Source organism: Hydra viridissima, unplaced genomic scaffold (assembly GCF_058129835.1).
Source record: "Hydra viridissima isolate aposymbiotic clone 2 unplaced genomic scaffold, HvirCarnegie_v1 scaffold_12, whole genome shotgun sequence".
NCBI classification, from domain to species: Eukaryota; Metazoa; Cnidaria; class Hydrozoa; order Anthoathecata; family Hydridae; genus Hydra; species Hydra viridissima.
Window position 1 is genome coordinate 4493736 of NW_028324311.1, and position 19884 is coordinate 4513619.

The following is a 19884-nucleotide window of genomic DNA, read 5'->3' on the forward strand; positions in this document are numbered from 1 at the left end:
CTACGCTAAGTGCAACATTGGGGACTGTAAACACCTGTCAAAGATCAATGATGGCAGTACCAGTGGAATAAGAAGGCACATGGTCAGTCAACACCCTGTTGAATGGAAGGCATTGGAACAGGAAAAAGCTGAAAAGAAGCGCCAAGGAGACCAAGCCTATGAAGAGCTTGAACAGGTCCGATAATTAAAAATTTAATTTTACATTCCATTTTAATTTTAGTTCTGCTTATGTATACTATTTGCCTATTTTGAATAGTTTTTGACTTTTGTTGAAAATAACTTAATTAAAGCATTGGCTAAAGCTTCGTAAAGTTACTTAAAAGTCATAAGTTATTGTTATTTAGTACTTTGAAAGTTTTAAATTATACAGCTATTCACGAAAGTTTAAACGATTGCAGAATTTTTATCAAGTATGTTTGGTTTTTGTTTAATAAAAAACAGCTATAAAATGGTATTGAATAAATTTTTTTTATTTATTAAAGAAAAAGTAATTAGCTTTAAAATGAATATAAACATGTTATAAAAATTTTAATATTAAGTTAGAAAAAAACAATTACAAAATATCATATAGGAAAAATAAGAAGCACAAAAGTTTAAACGAATTGCAACATTCGAACAAAAAATGAAAAAAAAAGCAAAATTAATATTTAAAGTGTCCTCCTTTGTTTTTATGGCAAAGATAAACTCGTTTATGCATTGATTCAACTAATTTTATGCACATCACGCGAGCTACCTTCAGCCAGTACTCAATCAAAAGTTGCTTCAAATGCTGAGTTGATTGAATTTCATAGTATGTCAGTTGAATGTCGATCCAAGACCAATTATTTTCAATTGGGTTGAGATCTGGTGATCTAGGGCACCAGGGCATCACATTGAACTTTTTTTTCAAAAAATATTCTTTGCTTGAGTGAGCTGTGTGAGCTGAAGCCCCGTCTTGTTGAAAGATGAATTGCTTGCTTCTGCCATACAAGTGTCTGATTGATGGAACTAAACACGTTTACAATGTGTTCTTAGGTGTATTGATTAATTCGGCCTTCGTACAGCTCACAGAAGCCTATGCCTTTGTGAGAAAAACATCCCCAGATGCCAACTGAACCTCCACCTACTTGTCGACAATGTTGCAAAAACCTGTCTGAATGTTTCTCAGTTGCAAGTCTTTTGACATAGATTCTTCCCTTGCGGTTTACGACTTGAAAATTAGCTTCATCACTCCAAATAAATTTTGCCCACTGTTCTACAGACCAGTCCAGCCTTACTTTGGACCACACTAGTCTTTACGTTTATCCGTGATTGAAAGAATAGGTTTTCTAGCAGCTATGTACGTTCCAATACCTTTGTTCAACGATGTTCGTCTCACGAGCTCTCTGCTAACTTTTGGATTACTTTTTGACTCGTTGAAGATTTGTGTTAGCTTTTTGTAGCTGAGTTTGGGGTTTTCTCTGCTCATTCTGAATATACCACTTTTGTCACGATTGCTGAGTTTGGAATGTCTCCCAGTACGCGGCATGTCGGAGACGTCCTTGGTAAGTTCCCAGGTTTTGATGGTTTTTCGAACGCAAGATTCAGAAACATGAAGTATTTTGCCAATTTGAACGTTTGTGTGATTTTTTGTCCTCGCCATACCAATAACTTGCCACTTGATCTCACTAGAAACTGATTTTCGACCCGTTTGCACGCAATTGAAGTTAATTTAAAATTTACAATATTTCAAGTTGATATTCAATGAATTAAAAGCTGCCTAATGGTGTTGTGATGTACTTTTTGATATTAAACTAATCATTTTAACTTTATTTAAAAATAAAAAAAAATATTCGCACCGGATTTATCAATTAATTAGCAAATAATTGATCCTAAATAAAATCGTTTAAACTTTTGTGACACCTTTTAATTTGTATCACCTTCCTTTTAATGAAATTTCTGAGTAAACAGTGATGAGTCGAAACCTACTTTTTTTTATTCTATTAACAAATAACCTATTTACCAAATTGAAAAAAAAAATTATTTTGATATCTATTTCCGTTAGATTTTTATTCAAGAAAAACCGAAGATTAGATCTTAAAATTCTGTAATCGTTTAAACTTTCGTGAATAGCTGTAAATAATCCCTAATGTACATCCTAATGTACTTATATTGCTTTTTTGTTACTTTTTTAGTTGTATGATGAAGATGAGCAGGAGAAAGGTGGCAAAACTCCAAAGGTCCTAAACCGAACTGTAAAGAAAAGAAGGTTGGCAGCACCGACCACTCCAGAAAAGGCAAAGAACATTGATGCGTACATGAAGTACAAATCACAGGATAAGGAACAACTACGAGGAGATATTGAAATTGTCAAGTTTCTTGCAAGATGCAACCTCCCATTCAATTTGGTCGAGGCAGATGGCTTCAAGGATTTTCTGGCCTATTTTGCACATAAAATGAATGTGAAGAAGGCCAAGACGAATTCAAAGTTTAAGTAAGTTAAATGTATGTATTTTTCTTTTTGAAATAAATCATTTTGGGTTGATACTTTTTTTTATTGGGATTATGAAATTTTTGAAATAAATATTTTGGGATGGTGTTTTACATTTCCCAAAAATACCCTTTTAGGTATAATGTTGGAAACAAGCATTTATTGTATAAGTATAGTATACTTACATTCCCATTTACAACCTCTATTTGAAATTGAAACAAAAATTTCAAACCTAACCTTGAACCATGTTTTTCTTTTTGATTTTAGACTACCATTGCTGCACACCAATGTCAAGAATGCCGTTTACAACGTTTTGTCGGCCGAACTTCCCAAATCACCTGGATTCGCCCTTTCTTCAGACCTTTGGAGCAGTCGAAACAATGACTCATATCAAGCCATCACCCTTCACTACATCAGAGAAGATTTCCAGCTCAGGATGTTTGTCATTGGCACTGGACCTTTTGCTGAAAGACACACTGCCGATGCAATTGCCGACAAACTTGACAAGTAAGTTTTACAACTATGATAGTATTATATACAACTACGATAATACAACTATGATAGTATCATAATATAAAATATTATTTCTTCCGAGGAAATATCGTTATTTCTCGAAATTAACATTTCTAGCTCAATTAATTGTATCTCGAAACTATACTTCTTACATAACGGGACATAACGGGACATAACGAGTTATAACGAGTTATAACGAGTTATAACGAAAATGTTCACAAAATTGTAAAATTTGTAACATTATGCGCATAAATGTTTTTGATTTTAGCAGGTATGTTTCTGACATTCCTGGAAATGACGGCTTCAGTTCAGTGGTATGTGTTCATGATTCAGCTGCCAACATGAAGGCAGCTATTCCAAAGTGCACGTATGTTGATGATTCTCTCTTGTGTGCAGACCACCTTCTCAATCTGGTTGTGGAAAATACGATTAAGGAGACAAAGTCAGTTCAAACAATGAATCTCGAAGCTGCCATCATCAAAGCCACTGCATTGAGTTCCAAGTGTCACCGATCAAACTTGGCCGAGCAAAGGATTGAGAAGGAGGTAAAACTTAAAATTGTCTAAATGTTTTTGACCTTATTCAGTTTTAACTTGCTAATTTAACTTTATTTAAGTTACAATTAGCTTGTAAATTTTATTTCAGGTTTTTATAATTGGTTACCATGTACTAATAACTTGGTTTTTTTTGGTTTTTCAGTACAAATCTTTAATGGACGACAGTGACCTGAGCAGTCAAGAAAGGTCATCTCTAAAAGTCGTGAAAGTCATTGCCCCAGTCAAAACTCGTTGGAATTCCGTTTCCATGATGCTTGACAGCATTATGCGAATGCGCAAGATTTTGAGCTCTATTAGAGACAATCCTGGAAATGACATTGGCCGGAAACTTGCTCAGTCAGTGCCTACTGAAGAGGAGTTTAATCTTTATGATGAGATTCTTCCAATTTTGAGAAGAATCTGTGACAACTCAGAAAGTCTTTCAGCTGATAAAAAAGTCTGCATCCACAAGGTCATTGCTCACATCTATGGCATCAATGTTCGGGCACAAGAACAGATTGACACAAAAACTCTGTCTCCAACTGCTGAAATGTTTTATCGAAAGTTGAAGAACAATCTGGAAAAGTATTTTCCAAATGGTGGCGCGAACAACACATTCTATGCCGTGGCTAACCTTCTCAACCCCTTGTACAAGGGTAAACCATTGAAAAAATTTGGTGGCGGGTATTTTGAAGCTGCCTATAATGCTTTGATTGTCAACTCTAATGCTCATCAACAGTGGCTTGCTTCAATCCAGGAAATGACCACAAATGTGCAGCAGCTCAAGGATGTCAAAGCACCCGAAGATGACCCATGTTTTGACTTGATCAAAGATGAAGAGATGGCAATTGTTGGGCCTGAAAGACCTCTTACCCAGTCATCAATTGTCAGTGAATGGGACATGTACACTAAAATGCCTGCAGAGATTGGAACTGATGTGCTAAAATTTTGGAAGGACAACCAAAAAAAGTTTCCATTGCTTTCAGAGGCTGCCAGGAAATGGCTGTGTGTTCCTGCCTCTTCTGCTCCTTCTGAGCGAGTTTTCAGTTCTGGAGGTAACATTGTCTCCTACAAGAGGACCAAGCTTCAACCTGAGCAAGTTGAAAAACTGCTTTACATCCAGCAAAACTACGATCGAGTGAAGATAAAAACCTACAAGCTCACTTCCACTGAAGAGGCCATTGCCGAAGAGGATACACCATGGAGATCTACTTCCTCATCTTTGCCTGAAGGGAATGTCCCGCTAGTTGACCTTGGAGATGATTCTGAAGATGATGACCCTTTTGCTACACCTGCCACAGCTACACCTGGACCTGCCACATCAACTCCAACTGCCTAATTTGTTGACTTTACTTCACTTCCTATCAATGAAAAGCATGCTGAACATCTTTTCTCAACAATTGGCTGTTCTATAAGCTGACTGGCAGTGTTTGTTGCTCCACTTATCTGAGGGTTTCTGAATTTTGCTTTTCCCACACTACAAATCAAGCAATCACATGCTGATTCTCTTGTTGCAGGACGGATCTTTATGTTTTGATAGTCTGGCAAGGAAGGAAGTTGGACATCTCTCCCTTCACCTTTTCTTCTGAGACTTACTCGACAGTTTTCACAGATTCCAATTGGTACTCTTTGGTCTTCAAAGTTGATTCTTTGGCCCAAAATTTCTTGACTGCGTTTAATCATAAAATCAGTCAGCTGCCTGTTAGCTATGTTCATACAGAGAAAACAGACAGTTTTCCTGTTGTCTTCATGAGTTTTTGCTTGGTTAGGCATTTTGAAAAATGACGCACACCTTGTTCTTTTAAAACGGTTTCTAAACTGTTTGCAGGTTTTTCCCGGAATTTTCTAGTTAATTATTTTTTTGCTAAAATATTTTGTATGTACTATTTGTAAAACAAATAACCAAAATAGACAGTTTTTTTGAGAAAGAAAAAAAAACAAAAAAACAGAAAACAAAATCAATCGTACAGTTAGTTCATTCAAGATAGCGAATATTAGAGATTTGTCGAATATTAGGGATTTGTCATTTGTACTTTATATTTCAAATTAAAGCACTTTCCGTTGATTTAGAGATCCATGTTTTCATTCGCTTATTATTCAGCATAAATAAAATTTCTCTTTCATAATCAATCCTGAAAAAGAGGGCTGCGAAAGTCGAGTAGCGCCAATATTCCTGTTTAGTCAGAAAACCTGGCGTGATAGAAAAAATTGGGTAATACTGCAGTTAGGCGGCGTAAAGTAATTTTTAATTTTCACTTGATTAAACTCTGCGATGGTGAAAATAAAAAAAAATTAATCTGTATGTGACGTTGCGAAACGTGAAAGAAAACCGCATTCGAAATATGGAAAAATTCGAAATGTTTAAAAAGAAAAGAAAAGAAAAGAAAAGCCTCATAGAAAAGATAAGTAAAAGTAATAGTCACTGCTAAATTTTTTTATTTTTTCATTTCTATTATATATTATACATATTGTAACTATATATACAAAAATTAATTTTAATTAATTAATTCTGCACTGAATAAATCGTTTACATTAAGTAAATAGTTATTCTTAGTTAAATGATAAATCTTTGTTTAGATGGCTATGTAACGTGTTGGTCATGGGAAACCAAGTGCTCCAACAACTATTGTTGCTAATGATGAAATCCTTGCTGAACCACGTGTGTTGCTGGCGTCAAACATTTAAAGGGTTTCCAATATTTTCGGCGTTTCTATCTTGTGGGTCTCGTCAGTATCCTCTGTAGTTGATAAATAAAACGGCTATTTTAATAGCCACTTATTTTTTAAAAACATATTTAACAAGAACAATTATTGTGGTACCCTATTTTCATAATTGTAACAAGAAATTTGCGTAAAACAATCAAAAATTGTATAATCATAAAATATACAAGTTTAACTTTCTTTACATAATTAATAATGAATAATGTAAATGTTAAAAATATAAATAATAAAATAGTTATGTATTAACAATAAAAACAAAATATAAAAATATTGAACAAAAACGTATTTAAAAAAATAACCACTTTGAACAAAGAGTTATTATAGATGGAGTGAGAACGAAGCCGAAAATTATTTCACATCCCGATATGGTCTTTGTAGTATAATTATTCCAGCGGCAAGTCAAAATGGCGCTTTTTGCAAAAATATGAAAAAATTTGAAATGTAATTTGTAAGCTTTAAAAGCTGTAATCAAAGTGGATTAACCTCTTAAAATTTTATGGGATAGATTTTAAAAAACTATTGAATCAATGAAGAAGTTAATTACAACAAAAATTACGATTAAGGTGAAGTAATTGTTTCTTGCACACCTCAATTATAGGTATAAATATCAAAGTTTAAAACAATCTCTACTACATGTTTGAACCTTATTTTTTGTTTGCCTGTTCAGCTATAGGCTTGTTACGTTCTTTAAGAATGTTCTTTAGACCAGGCACTCATTACATCCTCCAGGCACTCAATAAGTCCCTTGACGATTTTATTTTGTGTTGGAATATTTTTGCCGTATTTGCAACCTAAAATCCGTAAATATGTTGTAAATATTTATTGGTAAATAAAGGTATCTATTGTACAAACAGATATTTGACAATACTAATTAAAATTGAAGCAACTTATGTTAATTTTTTACCTGTTGTATTGTAATTTTTTTTAAAATAATAATAGTCAGGTATTGCCTAAGGTAATAAATATTATTACAGTTAGTAAAATTTTTTTATTATTAATATTAATAATGAATGTCCAGATTTTAATTGAGTTAATAATGAGAAAAGTTTTTTGTTGAACTGAATGCTATATTATGTCAATGTTTCACTTATACTTGGCAATTTTTACTCTTTTTTAATTTTTACTAAATTTTACTTTAAATTTTAGAAGCTTAAATATCTAGTTTAAATCAGTTTTTCAAATATTGTTTTATTATAACAAAAAAAAAAAAATGTATAAATGTTTTTATGTTACTGTTTTGCTAATATTTATTCTATTAAGTTTTATTCTATTTTAAATAGAATAAATTTTATTTTTTATTTTAAACAGTATTTTAAAATAAATAAATAAATTGTATTAAAATAATAAAAATATTTAATTACCTTTTTTTATATAAAATTGAAAATTATTTTATTATTTTAATAGCTAGAATATGAATGAAATTGAAATACATATTAAAAAATTATCCAACATTTGCCGTTTATGTAAGCAAAAAATAATAATAGACCAATATTATGGTTGTAAAAAGACTGCTCTGGAATTCAGTAAGGAAATATTTGATATTTTTGGTCACCATCTCAATGATGATTGTGAAAATGTCCACCCAAAATTTTTATGTAAGAAATGTCTAAGAAAACTCCAGCGTTACCAGAAAAGTCCATTTAATGTGTTTCTTGTAGATGTTGCTGATTTTACCAAACATGAAACAGTAACATGTTTAGTATGCTGTGGACATTTAAACAAGCATATTTATAAAATTAAGTTTTCTGGTGTTTTAAAAAATGACCTAAGTAAATCGAATAATACTTCACTATCACCTATACCTTCACCTATTACTTCATTTCACAAGTTTCTTGAAATCGCTAGCATGTACGAATTTATGAAAACAAGTGAAAGTGAAAATTGTTATTATCTTAGCAAAATTCATGAAATAAGTGGAATTCCAGTTATTGAAAAAAGTTTAAAAATTTATAAAAACTTTTCTTGGGACATAATTGCCTACAATTTGCTTGTATCTAAAGTAAATCCTTATCTTGCATTAATACCAGAAATAATATATGAAGAAAACATTCATGAGTTTTTTATAGCTATTAGCGAATTGAAGATTTGTCCAGCCAATGATGAATTTAAGGATCTAATTTCTCATAAACTGTCATATGGCTCCCAATTGCATTTCTTGAACAAAGATAAAATCATTAAAGCAACAATTGAAAATAAACAATTTTCATCTGAAGCAGATCTTAAAGTTATAAGGTCAAGTAAATGTGATAAACTAATTTCAAATTATGTAAGTAGATGCGATCATTGCACTGCATTGAGAAAAGATCTTATTTTGTATTCTCATAGATATGAAACAGGCACAATTGGAAGTAAAGAAAAATCTCCTAATATTTACAAAAATAGGGAACAACTATTACAAAAATGCGAAGGTCAACATAATTGTTTACAATATTTGAAGAATGTTCTAAAAAGAAAAGAAAAGAGAATAAAAAAACTTTTTGAAAAAGAAAGCATTGTTTTGCCTGACGAACTAAATGATGTTGTTAGTGGTGTTTTAAAAAACAATGATAACCTTAGCTTTCCAAGAGACTCTCCAAAGTATTTATTATGGCAAGAACAACTTAAAAATTTTGGATTAAAGAATAAAAAGTCTGCTCGATGGCACCCCTTGTTTGTAAGGTTTTGTCTCAGCATATACTTAAAATCTCCAGGTATAATTCTTAACAAGTATATAAGGTTATTCTAATTTGTTTACAAAATGTTTGTTTCAGTTGTTTTTTTTATATATTAAATGAAGTCATTAAATTCTCTTGTAACTGAAAGTCAATAGAGAGAGATGCCTAAGAATCTTCGAGGTACCTAGCGTACCTATCTCTTAACTTGTTAGCCTTATTATTTTTTAAGCTTTGCTGACAAAATTTGAAACCTATAAAATAAGCTCAATTAATTCCTTATTAAAAGTCAACTTTTCCATTTTAAAATATAATATTTTTTTGAAATAATTTTTTTTTCTTTTGTTTATTTTAATTCTTTTAATTTTAAAAGCATTTTACAGTATTATTATTTTTATAATTTATTTAATTTTTAGCTGCATATGAGCACATTCGAAACTCAGGTTTTATTGAATTGCCGCATAGAACAACGCTTAACCAATACACTGACTTTGCTTCAAGTAACTCAGGATTTGTAGCAGAAATAGTTTCAAGATTATGTTTAGATTTAAAAATAGAAACACTAAAAGATCATGAAAGGCAAACAATTATAATGTTTGATGAGATGAAGATTAAACAAAATCTTGTCTTTTGTTCTGCATCTGGGGAGCTAAGAGGCTTTACAGAATTAGGAGACATTAACGAAGAACTTAATGAATTTGACAGGTGTTTTAGCCTGGTAACACACAAAACTAAGGATCTTGCATCACATATATTGTGTGTAATGGTTGGTGGTCTTTTAAAGCGTTTCACATATCCGTTAGCTTACTTTTGTACACTAGGGTTATCAAGTGATCAATTGTTTCCAATTATTTGGAAAGCAGTTAGAATATCAGAGAGTATTGGTTTAGAGGTTGTCGCTTTTGTTTCCGATGGGGCGTCTTCAAACAGAAGTTTCTTCAAACTGCATGAATTAGCTGATGGCTCAAATGTGTCAGTTGATGGGGTTGTTTATTGGGTTTATAATCGATATGACATGGATAGAAAAATATTTTTTTTCAGTGACCCACCACATTTATTGAAGACATTGAGGAATAACTTAGAAAATTCTGGTAGTAATAATTTTACCAGAAATTTAACGGTAAATTTCCTATTCAAATTATGTAATTATTGTCAGATTTATTTTTTTATTTTTACTATATTTTATGAAACTTTTTATTGATAATTGATTTGTTTTTTTATATTTTTGGCTAAATACCTATTTTATAATTTATTTACACAATTTATTATAAATTTATAAGAAAAACTATTTAAGCAAATGAATACTTTTTTGTTGAAGTTGTTCTTTAGGGTTATTAAACTTAGTATGTAATTTTAAGACCATATTTCAGTTTCATCTTTATTTAGTGCAATGAAAAATCTTTAAACTGGCAGCAATTAATTGACCTCTACGATTGTGATCTTGGCAGGTTTCGCTTAGCTCCTGGACTGCGAAAGTTACACAAATTGACGCATGACCATATGTTTTTAACACCTAGATTGCGGATGAGAGTAAATTTAGCTGCTCAGGTAACACAATTTCATTTTATATAAGTAAATGTAAATTTCTTTCAGGAGATGACGCATGTTATGTATAATTGAACTTTCAAGAAATGATGAGTAGTGGTTTCAGAACATTAGTAGAAGTTACACTATACTGAATAATATGTTAGTAAAAGTTGTTACAAATTCTTTAAGGTTTTGAGCAGCACTGTAGCTGATGCAATCGCTAATTGTAACAATGAACAATTATCAGAATTGGAAAAATTCATTCGTTTAACAGATATGTTTTTTGATATGCTGAATGTAAACAATAAATTTCAAGGTCAAAAGAATAGGAAGCCTGCTCTATACCCCTATCGTGCGGTGGATGATTGGAGATTTGAGGTATTGTTATCTTTAATTAATATACCTTTCTTAATGTTGAAATTTGTCATCATTGTGTTCTGGTTTTTGCACTTGACTAGTTTGGTTTAGGGTTGAGTTTCCCAAAAAAATGAGAATGAGTGTTATTTAATATTAGCCAATGAGTTTAACTTTGAAAAAGAAAAGCCAATATTAAGATTCCTTAATAAATAAAAAATTATCCTCTAAAATCTTTATTTTTCTATTTTCCTAATGCCATTTTTTCTACTATTTTAGTGGTTGCAAAGCACATACCTAAAATATATTAATGAGTGGAAAGCACAAGCTGAATCGAATGAAAGGATACCTAAGGCAATGAAAACCAAACTTTGTTTGAGTTCTCAGACTATCCAAGGAATCAGGATTACTGGTATTGGTATTTTGAGTTTTTTTGTTCATTGAAAGTATACTCACAAAAAATGTGTTACTCAAAAAAAAAAAAAAAACTTTTGAATGCTAAGAGATTATTTCATGAAATTTGAAATCTATCGATGAATTCTAATTGAGTTGAGAATAGTAAAAAAATATGTTGCAAACTAGTTTGCCTCAAATTTGGTGTAGAGGGGGATAATTTTGGGGGGGCATTGTTATACCCAGGACCCAATCATCGCAATTTTTTGCAAAGCATCATTATTATAACATAATGGCATAAGTATATACAGCGCCTGGCTCTTGGGAGCATAGGCGCGCGGCCCACAATAATTATGGCTCCAGCTGGGGCCCCGATTTTTAAAGTATATATTTTATATATTTATATATATATATATATTTTATTTTTTTTTTATTTTGTCTTATAGTGCATTCGTTTGTTGAGCTAGTCCCATATTTATTAAGCAGAGTAACTGATGGACAAGAGCTTTATTTTTTATCCGATAAATTAAACCAGGATTCAGTTGAAGAACACTTTGGACGAATACGTAGTCGAGGAGGAGCAAACGAAAATCCAACTGCTCACGAATATGGCCTTCTAAATCGAAAGGTTATTGTGGTCAAATCTGACCTGCTGAAAGTTATGCGTGGTAATACTAGAGGCTGTATACGCGAAAAATTAATTATCGACGTCAATGATAACAGAGAACTGCCCAAACGCTCTAAAAGGTAATAAATTTTGTTGAATGATTAATTAGGCGTATTTCTCTATGGGAAAAAAAAGAAAACTTAAATAAAGAAATCCGTATAAGCATGGATTAGAACCCTGAACTAAATTTGGGGCTCTTGAACCCCAACGAGAGCGGGTTCTGGAAACCTTTGGGGTTCTAGAAAATAGTAATTTTTATATTAAAGTACCTTACTTCGCTAACATTTTCAAGTAACAAAGAAAAATTTAAATTATAAAGAAATAGTAAATGGTCACAAGTGACAATATTCTGCTACAAATGAATTTAATGTAATACTTATAAATACGTTTTCGACATTAATACAAAATAATAATAAAAAATCTACTATTTTGAAATGATCTAAAAAAGTAAAAAGTACTGTTACAGAGAAAAAACAATACCAAAACATACTTGATTGGTACAGGCCATCTGTAACCCTAAAAAAATGAAGTTCAAAAAAGGTTTTCTAAAACCCTTTGAGAAAATAGTGTTTTGGAATCAGGGTTTTGATAAAGGAATTCCAGAATCAACCGTGGCGCATTAGACTTGTAATCCAAGGGTTGCGAGTTCGATACCCGCTCGTAGCACATAAACGTTATTGGTAAGTTTGTAAACGGACAGCCAACTCGTCTTCTGTGACAAGACCATTAGGACTTCTTAGAGCACCTTTTAAAAAATAAAAGATTCCTTATGTTCAAAAAGGGTTTTAGAACTCATTAATTTTTTAGAAACTCATTAAAATCTTAGAAATCATTTTAAGGTTCTTTGACTTTTTCTACTTTAAAAAAAAATTCTGAGCATCAGCTCGAAATGCCATTACAATTTGTGGCGGACTTAACGGCAGCAAAGTATTCTTTCCTTTTTTTTAAAAAAAGTAGTCGAGAGGGAACTGGCCGTATTTATCCTCGAGGGCCCTAGGCCTTATTTTAGAATCAATTCTAAAATAAGCCCCCTCAAATAGTGGGGCCAAAAGCAACAGCCTAATCTGCATTTTAATAAATATTAAAAATTAATCTGTAAAAAAATAATTTATTCAAATAAATTTTTGATGAAGCCTTAATTTGGATTTCCTTAAATTGCTGATTGAATTCTTAAAGATCTGTTTCGATTCAAGATTCGAAACAAAATGCTTATACGCAGAGCAAGAATTTAAATATATATATAAATTCTTTACTATATTTTTACTATATTGAGCACTTTGGCATCACACAAATCTTTTTAATTACTTTAAAACAGTTCTCTAGTTTAATTGCTAAGATTTTCCCTCAAAAAATTATTACATAACTGAAGAATTCTAAAGGACTAAACGATATTCTGTTGGTTATTTACAGCATTAAACGCAAGTGATGACATCATACTGATTTAGGTATAGACAAGGCTTCAGTACATACATCGATTGATTTAGGGAGAACTCACAAGAGAATTGATAACACATAGGCTTAGACAGGGATTAATATTATTCGTTTTTACTTTCTTCGTTTTACTTTGTTTTTGAAGAAATAAAGCGCTTTTTTTAGCATTAAAGTGCACAAAATGTATCAGGGAACTGTGACCTTATATAGAATTTGTAAATATATATGGAACATGGGAGAACAATTTCCACTTCAGACTTAAGTATGGGGAATAAGTAAAAAAGTATGGGGTATAAAATCTTAAACTAATTAACATCAATATTTGAATATAAAAAAATACATCTGTTTAATTACTTCAATTTTAGGAAAATATTACATGAAACGCAATGATGTAAAAACACTCAATTACATATAATACTTTTTATAGTTTAATAACTATACGATTCTTTTTATTCTTAATTAAAAATAGAGCTTACAAATAAAATATGTTACTTTTGATAAAAAAATATGATTCAGAAACATGAAAAAACATATTTAAAAAAGGTTAAAAAATCTGCTACTAATAGAATACACCCTACTTTAAACTTTTACGTAGTGAAACTTCTCCTTTACGGGAAATTTTATGCCCTATTTCACTTCTTCTCATAATCTGAATCCACGTTTTAACAAAGGCCCTAATTCTGATATTAATCCACCTTTTAATAATTTTCTCATATAATACATTTTTTATACTGTCATTTTCAAGGTCCATTGTTAGCATCTCCCATTTTTCTATGACTAATTCACTTTTAATTATATTGTTATAAACTAAAGTACTTAAATTTTCCCCGCAATAAGTGATTAGCAAATTTTTGTTTATAATTTTACAAGCATCTATTTCAATTTGACGAACAAAAAGCAAAAATCTGTCATTTACTATTATGAGCCCTCCTCTATTAACTCTTTCAACCCAGTGTATTGTATATTTATTTATATCTGCACATTCATCTTTTGGCTCTGTCTTTGATCCCCATAATGATAATAAATCAATTAATGCTTTACCCTGAGGTGATCGTTTATCCTTTATATTTTCTTTAAGAACATATATTATATAACCAGCAATATATCTAATAGTCTCTTCTTCAGAAATATCAAGAGGCTTATAAACTTCCTTGACATTTACATCTAAATTTATACATTTAACACGATACTCTAAACTCCATTGCAATAACCTATCAAATATATATTGGAGTAATAGACTGTTTGCTTTTTTCGATGTAGAAATATTGCTAAGGGATAGGAAATCATTCCAAATATCTTTTGCTTTTTTTAAATAGCATAAATGCAGAAATTTTTTGAACATTTCTTCTCTGTTATGGCACATGGTTCCATTAAGTTTTATAATTGTAAAAATTTCAGCTTTAGCAAGACTGTCAAACTCCTTAAGCTTTGATGTATCTTTTGATAACACTTGCATTACTTCTTCCGCCAACAACTTGACTTCTACACCTGGTCCAGTAATGTTATGCATAGGATCTTCAGATGCTTCCTTTAAAGATCGAGTAATAAAGTTCTCAGAGTGTGTGTTGAACTCTGATTCTATCAGCTTAGGAGCTATAAAGAAATGAATAGATATTGGTAATAAACATGACATGACGTAAAATATAATTAAATGTATATAAAAAGTATACATGCAGGGTGTTCGCCAGAATTATATTTTATAAAGCCAGAATTATTTTTTATAAAGTGTTTTTAAAATATTGGGAATATTTGTAGTTATTGTTCTACAAAATATTGGCAATTTTTGTTAAAATTGATTATACTAAAAATAGTCATTGAATTTTGGGAATTTTAAACCCATTGGGAATTCAACGGTATATGCAGTGCCATCTGGCTGGCTAACATCCAGACATGTTACATTAATATTTTAATATAAAATTAATTATATTTAATATGCAATTATAATAGCATAATTGTATATTGTAAAATAAATGCAATTATAACTCACTAATATACATTATTTTTAAACTGTTTAAAATTCTTAGTCATGATTTTTTTGTATTCATTTTGTGTAGCTTTAATTACATCTTTTAATCATTGACAGATGTGTTAAAGCTACAAAAAAAATATTAACTTAATGTAATGTTTTAATTACATTAAAATATGTAACAAAAGCTACAAAAAATGAATAAAAAACAATCATGAAATGATTTTTAAACAGTTTAAAATAACACTGAAATACTAAAATCAGCAACTTTTTTCATTAACAACTTACTTTCTCCATGCATATCTTTTCTACACTTTTCTTCGTGAATTTTTAAAAAATTTTGATTTTTATACTTTTTACTACAAAAACTGCAACAAACTGGAAGTGTAGTAAGGGTGGACGAAGATTTATTTCTAAAGTAGACCTCTTCGAAAACAAATTGAGAAATATTATCATCGCTTACAAACACAAGCTTTGGAATATGAGGAAGTTCCTCCACTATAAAATCTATAGCAATATCATCCTCGTTGATTAAATCCTCAGAATTCACGATTTCTGGATTGAATAAAAATGAATCTATCTCCAGTTCTTCGTCAATGTCTATATTCTTTAAAGCAAATTCCAGTTCAATATCAGCCATTTTCCATGTAAACTTTTTATCTTATTTTTTAATTTATTTTTTAAAACGTTCATAACATTTTTTTAAAGAAATATCATTGGATATATACTTTTAATGTGGAATGTGATTGGATAACTTTAAGTTATGATAATTACGCGAAAAGTCATTGAAAATTATGTTACAACTAAGACTGTTCCGTGAAAAATGACATAATTTAACTTCGTTCTCACTCCATCTATAATAACTCTTTGCTTTGAAATTTATCTACTTAAGTTTTTTAAAATTATTTTAAAAACTTTTAGCCTCTGCGAGCGAGAGCGATAAAAGCAAAAATATTAAATTATCTTACGCCGCTTACGCTGCAGTATTACCAAAAATTGGATTACATTTTCGCAATCAGCGCTGAGAAATACTTATGAAATCAGTTACAAAATCTCAATCAAAATTTTGAAAAGTATATCTTGTAGACCTCTGCTAATTATTTTAATTGAAATATTTTCAAATAAGTTGTTTAGTATTATTCTTAATTTTTTGGCTTTTCGGGCTTTTGTATGCGGGGTTTTCTATTTATTTTTTTTTTTTTTTTTTTCGGGCTTTTCGGTTTGTTAGCCGTTAATCTTTTAACTATTTTCTTCCACCACAATTTGTCACCGGTTGATCAATTGTCAAAACAACGAAAAAATTATTAAAAATAACCCACTAACTCTAAATAACTTAATGTTTCGAACTAAGATAGTTAACTACGCTAAATAGAATTCCGTCAAGTTGTTTTAAACAAATCGGAATATTTCAGAAGTTACGCTCCCTCTAAATATAAAACTTTGTAACATTTTTTCTTATCCTCCCCAAGCAACGTCCTTTATAGCAAGTAAACGTCGATACATACGTTGTTACCTTAACTTAAAATAATTATTCATATGGGAAGATTATAAAAAGATTATTCATATGGGAACTTTGTACTTCATCCTGCACTACAAAACTATAGTTTTCTTCAAAGTCTTTTAGATTTATTACGCTATTTGATGGCTGTTCTTCTATTAGACTTTTAAATTATCGGCGCTACTCCACTTTCTCCCCCCCCCCTAATTTTATGATTGATTCTGATAGAGAATTTTATGCTGATTAAGAATCGTATAAAAACATGGGTCTCAAAATCAACGGAAAGTGCTCTAATCTGATGTTGAAAGTACAAAAATATACCACAAATCGCTAATATTCGCCATCTTGAATTCACTAACTTTACGGTTGATATTGTTTTTAACCGCAAAACATTGCCAGCCTGGTTTTTACTATAAGGAATTTTTTCTGGTTTAATATAGATAGCGATTCCAGTTGAAGCAAATTGACGCGATAAGAGTAAATGCCATTGAATTTCATTACCTGGTAAGAGAAAAAAAATGCGGTCAATACACCTGATTATGAAACTTAACGCACCGGTTCTTTGTTCTTTTATTCGAAATCTTTTATATAAAAAATAAAAACCAGGCTGTTGATACTTTGAAAGGATAACTTTTAAACAAAAAAAAATCACTTTTCAAGATGGCGAATATTAGCGATTTGTGGTATATTTTTGTACTTTCGACATCAGATTAGAGCACTTTCCGTTGATTTTGAGACCCATGTTTTTATACGATTCTTAATCAGCATAAAATTCTCTATCAGAATCAATCATAAAATTAGGGGGGGGAGAAAGTGGAGTAGCGCCAAATTATCTAGAATGGCATTTTAAAATATATGAAGGCGCTGTTAGCTTGATTAATTTTTCTGTCATTATATTTACATAATCTGGTATGCTTACAAGCTGTATGACTCTTCTGATCTATATTAGGGGTGTTCAAAAAAACAAAATTCGGAAACGCGAATACACAACAAGCTAAATTTGGCGCAATTGTAAAAAAAATACGATTACAAAAAAAAAACAACCTAAATTATTGAGATTTACCTTGTTCTCAAGCATTAAAACCCCCCTAAAAATGCCACAAAATGTACCCTCGTAGCAAGGCCTTGAGCACAAGTTAAATCTTAACACTTTTATCTCTTTTTTTTTTTATGTGCTCATAATAATCTATACCTATTTTTTAAAATTGATGTGTATCCGTGATTTTTCTTAATAGTACTTTATATTGAAAACAATGTCATGCAAAAAACGAAAATATGCGCATTTAACAAAAGAATGCGCAATAATTCGTACCTATTCTAATTGTTTTATATTCACATTGTTCGGTTTATTAATTATTAATGTTTCTTTTGTTATTTGATTTGTGTACTTTGTTTGCATTTTTCTTTTGTTCTCACTTAATAAACAATTTTATTACCTGTCTAAAACTTGTAAAAAAAAAACTGACAATTGTAAAGTAACGTTATTGTACTTTGCGAAATTCTGCAGTAATCATTTTAGTTTCATCTCATATTTTGAAATTAGTGAATGTCATTTCTTTTAAAATACTTTTAAAAATTATAATGGACAATATAATAGAAAACAAAAGAGAGTCACAAAAAATGAAAGTTTCAAGTGCAAATAAAAGTAAGAAACTATTAAAAAGTGGCAATGAAAAGCGAGTTATAAAAACGAAAAAAAAAAAACATTTTATTATTGAGAAAGTGAAACCAGCAATACCAAGTAACGAATTTGTTTTGAGTTTTTTTTAATTTTGAATATCTAGTTTAGGATGCAAGATTATAGTTTGTAATATGAAATCTTATGACTATAAGATTTCACGTTGTACAAGAGTAAACTCAACCTGAATATTTCTGATATTAACTTTAATTGATTAACTGCCAACTGGAATAGATACTTTACAACACATGGCTCTTAATAAGTCAACGCTTTCTAAAACATCAAAAAATTCAATGATAATTGCATGCTCGGTAAAAAAAGACGAGAGATGTGTTTAACTGCATTGTAGGTGTATTCTATGCAAAATCAAGGGCCCCTGGCTTAAAGCTGGATTCCCTCTTCAATCAGATAATAACTTGATACAAAAGCTGAATAAGTTGAACAAAAAATATTTGAATTTGAAATAAAAACATGCACAGGAGGTCGCCTTTAGAATTGAAAAAGCAACAAGTCTTTAGAAAAGAGCTGGGAAAAATCTTTTGGGCAGGAATAGCTGACTTATAAAACTTGATAAAGAAGGACAAGAATAGATCAGATCTAGATAGGAAAGAGGACCTAGATTTTTTATACGATCAAGAACACAACAGAAAGTTATATCTAGGGCCTGAAGACAAAAAATATAGCGAGAAGGTATTCTATATTATAATATAAAACTATATTATAAACCTTTTTTCTGAATTTCAAAACTCTCCTATCATTGCTCACTCTTCTCTAATTATTCATTGGTTTTTGTTTTGGGTACATTAATTTTTATTTTAAAATGTATGCTGTTTAGATTTCGAAGAATACAAGAAAGAGAAACCCATCTATAAAAAATGCTGCTAAATGAGTAGAAATAAGTTCAGAGTTAGAGTTTGGTTTCGGACACAAGCGAAGAGTCATCCTTTGATTCCGATTTTGAACCAGGATATAGGCGTTCTATTGAGTCAAGTAGTCTTAACAAAGCTGAGATCTCAAAAGATATTTCTGGTAATGTTGCTCTAATTGCCACAATTACTGATATTTCTCCAAACGTTTTGACAAAAGTTGCTGCTGCAATCCTTGATAGTTCTGGGGTTGATCTTACAAATGTGAATTGCAGCAGGTCAACAGCATCTAGAAAGATAAAACAAACAGCTCATGAAATGGCAGTTATTGCTGAAGAGGATGTCGAAGTTAGCATCCAAGCTTCTCTACCTATGCATTATACATCTTGACGGAAAGACACTTTTTGAAACTAATAATGGAAAAAAATCAAATCATGATAGACTTGCTGTTCTGGCAACTATTAATAATAACTCTCCCATCTTCTCGGAGTTACGCCATTACCCTCTTCATCTGGAGAAGATCAGTAGAATGTTGTAATGAAAGTCCTAAAAGAGTACAATCTCGAAACATAGATTGGATTACTTTTCTTTTGATACAACATCAAACAATACAGGAATACATAAAGGATCTTTAA

The 19884-nt window shown here is 30.7% G+C and overlaps 2 protein-coding genes across 3 annotated transcripts in view; both read right to left on the bottom strand.

Annotated features, from left to right (window-relative positions):
* LOC149880876 (uncharacterized) overlaps nucleotides 1–19884 on the bottom strand; it is a 189979-nt gene that overhangs the window by 100841 nt on the left and 69254 nt on the right. The window lies entirely within an intron of this gene.
* On the bottom strand, nucleotides 13587–16324 carry LOC149880892 (uncharacterized). Of its 2 annotated transcripts, none has more exons than XM_090067787.1 (2): nucleotides 15496–16324; nucleotides 13587–14834 (listed from the first exon to the last, which is right to left on the bottom strand). In XM_090067787.1, exons 1-2 carry the CDS (start codon nucleotides 15845–15847, stop codon nucleotides 13816–13818), a joined length of 1371 nt encoding a protein of 456 aa, XP_089923913.1. In that variant the 5' UTR covers nucleotides 15848–16324; the 3' UTR covers nucleotides 13587–13815. The 2 variants fall into 2 exon arrangements, with proteins under 2 accessions (XP_089923913.1, XP_089923914.1); XM_090067788.1 differs by having other exon boundaries at nucleotides 15671–15792.

Bases quoted from the DNA above. Each gene is read 5' to 3' on its own strand.
- LOC149880892 (XM_090067787.1), bottom strand. From the start codon at position 15,847: ATGGCTGATATTGAACTGGAATTTGCTTTAAAGAATATAGACATTGAC. The intron at 14,835-15,495 runs GTAAGTTGTTAA...ATTTCTTTATAG, and splicing joins AAAAGATATGCATGGAGAAA to CTCCTAAGCTGATAGAATCA.